The sequence below is a fragment of the Apteryx mantelli genome, chromosome 2, assembly GCF_036417845.1.
Source record: "Apteryx mantelli isolate bAptMan1 chromosome 2, bAptMan1.hap1, whole genome shotgun sequence".
Classification (NCBI taxonomy): domain Eukaryota; kingdom Metazoa; phylum Chordata; class Aves; order Apterygiformes; family Apterygidae; genus Apteryx; species Apteryx mantelli.
In genome coordinates this window covers 97,474,105-97,482,345 of record NC_089979.1, presented here as the reverse complement: position 1 = coordinate 97,482,345, position 8,241 = coordinate 97,474,105, and the positions used below count along the sequence as shown (strand labels likewise).

Below are 8,241 nucleotides of genomic sequence, written 5' to 3'. Positions count from 1 at the left end.
CGTCAACCACACACTTTGGTCCTTTCGCCCTCCCCCCGCCCCGCGTTTCCCTGCCGAAATGGGCGGTTTGGAAGTTTTGACAACCTACAAGCCTGACAGCCCCCCCTCGGCTCGGGGACGAGGGCTGGGGGGCTTCTGTCCCCGTCGGCATACATCCCTCCACTGTTGATTTGCAGGATTATTTATTGCTAATACTCTGCGGACTGTCGCAACGCCTCTGATAATTGTCCCCGAGTGTCAATCGGTTGGCAGGGCACGGGGGGGGGGGGAGTGAGGGGGGGATCGCTGCGGGTCTTTTTTTTTTTTTTTAACTAAGGGTTTCTGGAAAGAACTGCTAGGAGCCCTTTGCCTCTCAGCAAAGTTTTGTGTGTGTGTGTGTGTGTGTGTGGCGTTTGTGTGTTGCTATAGATAGACCATATTTATTTATTTATTTGTGTGCTTTTTTAGTAGTAAATTGTTACCAGTCGCCTGGCTGCAAAGCCCCCTTTTCCTTCCACGGCCACTCTCATTTGTTCCTGAGTCCAACGACGACAAGGGGGACTCAATGTTAAAGGTGGAAAAAAACAGCAACACAGTTGTTTTTGTTAAAAGGGGACACACTAGGGCTGCGAAACAGCAAAACCCCAATGTTGGACAGCTGTAAAATCGTGTAGACAGGTTGTCATACAGCAGTGGGGGCTTTTCTGAAAGGAGCCCATTGCTAAACATTAAATACACACACAGCCCAGCCCAGCAGCTGCGCGGACACACACGCGCGCGCGCGCGCGCGCGCACACACACACACACACACACACACAGAGGCGAGTGGCCCAGGCTGCGCTGCGCACCACGTGCTGCACCGAAGGGGGTAGGTGCGGGCGCGGGGCGGTGCTTGCAGCTCAAGTGGATGCCAATCAAAACATCAACTTCAAATTGTATCTGAAAGATCAGCCTAGGACCTAAGGGCAGACACATCACTTGGAGCTCAATTGTTGATCAGATCACATCTAAGGGATTTAGGAGCACAGAAGAGCCGAGATTTGAGGAAAGACACCCCACTGAATCCTTCCACACTCCTCCTCCTCCTCCATATCTAGGTTGCAATATTTCTCTGACAGAAAGAAATCAGAACGAAAAAAAGAAAATTATCGGCTCGATTTCTGTTCTCTCGCCCTGCCTACCTCCAGTAAAGGAGGGGCAGGGGAGAAAGAAAAAAAGAGAGAAAGAGAAAGAAAGAGAGATCCAAAGAAGCCCGGGTTTGTTCTGCTCCCCTCCCTGGCTGTTCAGGCTCCCTCCTCCCACTTCTTCTTCTTCTTCTTTTTTTTTTTTATAATTCCTCCCCCCACCCCTTTTTTTTTTATATATTTCTGCCGCTTCTGCTGCTGCCGCCACTGCCGCCACCGCCACCGCCGTGCCCGCGCCCTGGAGATGTCCTTCCCCCAGCTGGGCTACCCGCAGTATCTCAGCGCCAGCCAGGCGGTGTACGGGAGCGACCGGCCCGGGGTGCTGGCCGCCGCCGCCGCCGCCGCTGCCGCCGCCGCCGCCGCCTCGGGCCGGCCCGCGGGCGCCGAACTGGGCAGCGGCTCGGCCGCTGTCACCTCGGTGCTGGGCATGTACGCGAGTCCCTACAGCGCCCCCAACTACAGCGCCTTCCTGCCCTATACCGCCGACCTTAGCCTCTTCTCCCAGATGGTGAGTAACGGCGGCGCCGGGCCCGCTTCCCGCCTCTCCGTCGCCTGCCCCAGCCGCGGCAGGGAGAGCGCGGAGGGAGAGGGGCTCCGCGGAGAGGGAGGGCTGGGGGCAGGCAAAGAGCAGCCTGTGCTTCGCGGAGGTCGCTCAGCACCGCTCTGGGTTCGGCGCGGCTCGACTCCGCGGCGCTCCGCGGCGCTCCGCGCTCCCCGCACCCGCCGCGCGGCTGCCCGGAGCAGGCGCGCTGGCGGCGGTCGGCGGGATCCGCGGTGGAGAGGACTGAGCGTGTGTTTGTGTGTGTGTGTGTGTGTGTGTGAGGGGCGGAGGTCTGGGGCCACGGGGCACGGCGCACTCCCTCTCTAGACACAGCACGAATTGGCCCCGTTGCTCCAGCCGGACAAAACTCCACCGAGTTTTTCTTCTTGGCAATGGAAGAGCTGTGCAGGACTCCTGTCCGTGCTGTTGACTTTCCCTAGCAACTCGGCTTTTGTTGTTGTTATTGTTGTTGTTGTTGTTGTTGTTGATGATGGGTGATATTGTTGGTGCTGTTGTTCGAACGGCTTCTCTATGCGGTCCTCTTTCCGTCTGATCATTTTCTTTTCCATGGAGGTATAAGCAGGTTCCCTCTGAGAGGCCAAAGTGCAGTCTAGGTAGCTGGCACGTCCTTTTATTTTAAGACATTTTCTTTGAGCCTTGAAAATGGTCCGTTCAGTTTCCTGAACTTTTTATACTCTGTTTATGGCGAGTATCATAGATAGAATGTGCATCAAGCAAAGGAGTGCACCTACGTCCCATTATAGGCATCGAAGCAGAAAGGCATATTCGCACTAACTCTAAAACAAATTACCGTTATCCTGATTGTGCTCGATTTTTTTCTCCTTGAGAATGTATTGGGTAAAAAGTGAAACAGGTCTTTTTTTAACTAGCTGTTTTTATCTCTGATGTTCAAACGTTTTCGTTGCTAGTAACTGCAAATTTCGCAGCAGCGATACGCATAGTTTCCACTTTATTTCTAAATGCCTCTCTTTTCTCTCTTCCCCCCACCCCCAAACATAAAGTGTGAATATTTTTAACTGGGTACACGTAAGGCATAACTTGTGAGAGTTTTTAATGTATATGTGTGTGTGTGTGTATATATATATATAATGCATATTTAAGTAGGTAGGTAGGTATGTTTTTGAACAAGGGTCAACATCTGAAATCAGGTCATTTTTTGTGTTGCAAACATTTCTCCCGAAAGCATTTGCAGCAAACCGCATTTCCCACTTTTTTAACCTTGATTTTGGTAATGCAGTAAAAGTTGACAGAGAAGCAATGAATGATTTACAAGTGTCTTCTTCAAAAGAATTCCCAACAGAGATTACAGAGAAATATAATTTCAGCAACAATAACAAAAAACAACCAAATAAAGGGAGTGCAGAAAGCCTACTCTGTAACACATTATAAAAAAATTACATCAGTTTTTTTAATGGTGGCATTCTTCTCTTTGTGTGTAAGCTTTGCCTCTGAAATTAAAATACACATTCCTTTTAAACTGTTTGAGAAAGATAGATTAGTATCTTTGCGGACATTTTAAAAGACGTTCATTTTTTAGGCTCACATAAATTTCGCAAGATTAATGCTATGAATATTTTTTCCGAACCAGAAAAAGCAACATTGTAATAGAAACGAAAAAAAAAAGAAAAGAAAAAAGAAAGAAAATGGCTTTAAATGTTGCATATTCAGGAACAATTCAATTTTCTACTAGCAAAAGTATCCTTGTTTTTTACTACAGTGATGATTATTTACCATGATAATGGTATTTTGAAATAAATTCTAGAATTCTTTTAATTTTGAAATCACGAGCTAAAATATTAAGTTAATATCTGGACAATTTGCGGTAATAATGAAGCCTAATGAGGTTGTTAGAAAGATAAAATGTTATTTAACAAAACACCTGATGGGATAATTTGACTTGCTGTGTTTTACTACTGATGATAAAAAGAATATTGATTGCAAATTAATCACCGTCTCTAAACGCTTGTAAACAATTTGTGTTTGCTCTGCTCAGATCAAAGTAAAACTTATGAGATAAAGTATCTGCATATACATATTCTACAGTGCATGGATCAGTTTTCATTACAGAGTTCAAAGGCTCTCCTAACAGAAGTCAATACTTTACATCACAATCCTACAGTATTTGGGGAAGGGGGGATATGCAACATATTTTACAGTAGAAGTGTTTTCGTACTGAACTATTCGAAACTGCGTTCATATACCTAGTCTCGTTTCACGTCAACTCCTTTTAAGGACAAATCTGGGGCCAAATAAGAATGCTCTGGATGTATTGGTAATATCCTCCCAGATATTTTGCAGATAATTAGTGGCGTGCGCAGGCATTAGTTTGTACCTGGTGTAATACCTGTTTTTTCCTGCCCGATTATTTCGACCACACAATAAATTGTCACGTCGAGGCGAATGTGAACTTACTGCGTTTCCATCGTTTGATTTGCTTTGGTTTGCAGAGAAAATGCGCATAGTGTTTGGCAGCCCCCAGCTTAGTCCATCTCTTTTTCTTTTTCTGCAAGAAGGGGGGATCGTTTGGGAATACCTCTGTCTGATCTAAACGTGAAGACCCTCGAGCGGGGAGGGCCGAATTTGACTGTGAAGACCGTTTGCACTGTTCACAGGCATATTCCGGCTCCTGGAGTAGCCTATTCAAGTCTGTTAGAGACGCTAACGAGATAATTGATGTGCTTTTTCCTCTCCGCTTGTCTGAATGTGTTGCAGGGCTCCCAGTACGAGCTGAAAGATAATCCGGGTGTTCACCCTGCTACCTTTGCTGCCCACACTGCCCCTGGCTATTATCCCTACGGACAGTTCCAGTACGGGGACCCCGGGCGGCCCAAAAATGCCACGCGGGAGAGCACCAGCACCCTCAAGGCCTGGCTCAACGAGCACCGCAAGAACCCCTACCCCACCAAGGGGGAGAAGATCATGCTGGCCATCATCACCAAGATGACACTCACCCAGGTCTCCACCTGGTTCGCCAACGCCCGCCGGCGCCTCAAGAAGGAGAACAAAGTGACCTGGGGCTCCAGAAGTAAAGATCAAGAAGATGCCAACCTTTTCGGGAGTGACAATGAGGGGGATCCCGAGAAGAATGAAGACGATGAGGAAATCGACTTGGAGAGCATAGACATAGATAAAATCGATGAGAACGACGGGGAGCAGAGCAACGAGGAAGAGGAGGAGAAACCCGAGCTCCTGAGACAAAGCAGTGAAGAGGAGCACTTGGAAAAAGAGAAAGATTTGGCACTGTCAGGATCTGAAGGGCTGAAACCCAAAGATACGATGGTCATAGTGAAGGAGGCCTCTGACACACGAATCATAAGCCCCAGTGGACAGAACAATTTACAGATGCCATCTCTCAGCAAACCCAAGATTTGGTCTTTGGCAGAGACTGCAACCAGTCCTGATGGTGCCCTGAAATCTTCTTCGCCTCCACCCCCTCCTCCCCAGGTTAACCACACTTCCCCACAGATCCAGCACCCTGCTTTTCTCCCTAGCCATGGACTTTACACATGCCAGATTGGCAAATTTCACAACTGGACAAATGGGGCTTTCCTCACTCAGAATTCCCTGCTAAATGTGAGGTCCTTTTTGGGAGTAAACCATCACCACGCTGCTCATCACAACCACCACCTCCAGGCCCAGCAACAGCCTTCTGTTTTAACAGCAACCCTGGGAGCCCTAAGCAGTGAAAAATCTTCAGAGAGGACCAGTCCCAAACATATAGGTAATGCACCATGCAAAGATCTCCCTGTCCCTATCCCCCCCAAAATAACCACACGTGTGCACGCACGCACACATGCGTGCACGCACACACAAACTTCTTCTTGAGGGACGGTGTCAGATTCAGCCTTGGTGTAACTGATTGTTTTTAACAGAGTTACAGAGAGTTTACCCTAGCGCTGAATTTCTCCTTCAGCGTGTTGATTGCATGCATTAAGTTCATTTCGTGTGGACTATTGCATTCTCACCCTATATGCCGGTCAAACAAGTTAAGAATGCAAGAATAGCACTGTGTAACATATTCTTTGAGCTTTGCTTTCTTTCCTTCCTGACCCTCATCTTCAAAGCATTTCAAAGACAATCCAAACTGTGGCAAGAAAAGTTTGCATTCTCCTTAAGTATTAAGAGTAAGAATACAGCCGTGTAATAGTGCTATACATACATACACATGTACATGCCCATGTCTGAACAAGAGGAGGATAGGGAGGTGTGTTCTCTGCACGTTGTACAGATTTTTTTATTGTTAATCTAAAATGGTTCTCCTGGAGTTTTTTTTTTTGCTTTTTGTTTTGTCTCCTTCCAGAAAGAGAAAATGTACCAAAACCTGAATCCTCACCTCAGCCGCTCAAATCGCCTTTCCAGCCTGTCCGTGACAAGTGAGTTTGTTTGTTTGTTTTCACTGCAGGAATGTTACTTATGCGAAGCAGAGTGTTTGAATAATAAAAACTAATTATAACACCTAATCATCACCATACTAATACCTACAAACAACAAGAGCAACATAAAAGTTGCTATAATCTTTCCAAAGTTAGGTTAAATTACAATTGTATGTAGCCAGTGTATAGCTTTTCTGAGACTTAACAAACCTCAAAGATATTGTGTAAATCACACTAGCGAAAATGATTGCTGTGAATTTAACTAATAGTAGGATACTATAGCAATAGACAGGCAATTATAGGAAAGATTCTTTTTTTACTGAAAGATTGTTACATCTTCTTTTTTTCTCCCCCTTCCCCCCCTGCAGCTCTTTGGCTCAGCAAGAGGGAACACCGCGAATTTTAACGGCTCTCCCTTCTGCTTGATTAAATGGTTTGGTGGAAAAAAAAATTACAGAGACTGGTATTAAGGACAGAAAAAAATGGAAACGATATAAACGACTCCCATCAATCTCTTTTTGCAATAAGGTGGTGCAAATCCATAAAAGAGATCACACAAATCTGTAGATGGATCCCCTTCTTCATTGTACCATTTCAGATCGTGTTATTCTAACCATTCTTGGATTATTTGTTTGGTAAATGTTTCCCATGTGTTTGTGTTTTTTTCTGTATATAGAGTAATTTCAGATTGTAAATAGCGCGTCAGCAAAACTTGTCTAAATCATATATTTTTGTCTAATAAACTAAAGGAAACTATGAGCTCTCTTCATGTATGTATTCTGTTGTTGCAGATCTTAAACATATATTACAAATCTATTCAAACATTATTTGCTTTCTAAAAAGTCAAGGGTTTTTTTGTTTTGTTTGTTTGTTTCTTTTTGCCTTTGGATAACTGAACCTTAAAATACCAAATCCAGGCTTTTAATGAGCTGTTTTCTCGAAAACAAACTGCCAACTTCCCTTTTCATACATGTAGATTCAAACAACTGAGTGAAGCTGATTCTTGATTAGCAAAAATTAAATTATTTTTAAAATTCTGATAGATCAGAGTGTTCTGTAATCACCATTTTTCGAATATAAATGGATCAGACTTCCAGTTATGTTATACAATAGATTCTTGGAAAAGAAAAGGAGAAATTTCCTCTCAGCTTCCTAGAGTATAACCTCACTTTCTAAACCAGTTCCTAAATTGGATCAAGACCTTTTGTGTTTTAGCTTACATTCTGATCAAAGACGAAAAAAATTATTTATTTGGATTGGGATTGGATTGGGATTGGATTTATTGGGATTATTTGTAAGCATTTACTTTTAAAATAAATACTGAGGAAATAGGACTGTGAAATATCTTTCCTATGAGAATAAGTAAAATCTTAGCAGAAAAATGGCAGCCATTGCACTTCTAAGAAGAAAGTTCTAAGATTCTGATCTGTTGGTTAAAAAGAGACTGGCAGAGAATGTATCGTTTTATAAAGGCATTAATCTTCCAAAGACAGTCCGTTAAAATTTGTAATATTTTGAATGTTTACTTCTTTTTTCTCCTAAATGAGAACATTAAATGAGCATTGAGGTGCTAATAAGATACCAGATGGTTGTTGATGGTAGAAAATGGAACGAAGCAGCTGGGAAAGTCATTAAGAAATAATGTGGTGACGCCCTATCCAAACTGAAGCAACCTCAAAATAGGACTTGTCGGAAACAAGATGAGATTTTCAAATAAAATATTAATAAAATTCTTGTCAGAGATCAGAGATCAGAATATTGATCTTGATTTAGCTGCAAAATCATTGCAAGTAAAGACAGGTCTAGGTAAAAGTATCGCTTAGAGATCTGCTGACAAAGCAGTGAAGGTGGTAGACGTCTATTTTCGCGTTTTTCAAATGGATCTGATGAAATAGAATTGAGCGGGATATCTGAAGGGCTGAAATGGACGGCATGTTGTTTTTCGGATAAGAGACTCATTTTGACATCCTGCGGGCTTCTAGCATAACATTAATTGGTTTGCTTCAAGACTTTTAGTTGTTTTCTTTTTTCTAAATCGCAGACAGTCCTGCATTGGTAACTGTTACAACAAAAGAGCATATTACAATTTTAAACAAACCATAATAACGTGTCTTTCAGTGAGAAAAAAGAGAGAGGGAAGAAA

The 8,241-nt window shown here is 43.9% G+C and overlaps 1 protein-coding gene across 1 annotated transcript; it reads left to right on the top strand.

The window, feature by feature from the left end:
* The first annotated feature begins 1,398 nt into the window (after positions 1 to 1,398).
* Positions 1,399 to 6,745, top strand: IRX1 (iroquois homeobox 1). The gene is made up of 4 exons (XM_067292421.1): positions 1,399 to 1,671; positions 4,438 to 5,446; positions 6,026 to 6,098; positions 6,467 to 6,745. The coding sequence occupies exons 1-4, from the start codon at positions 1,408 to 1,410 to the stop codon at positions 6,522 to 6,524; spliced, it is 1,404 nt and encodes a 467-aa protein (XP_067148522.1). The 5' UTR covers positions 1,399 to 1,407; the 3' UTR covers positions 6,525 to 6,745.
* Positions 6,746 to 8,241: the final 1,496 nt, after the last annotated feature.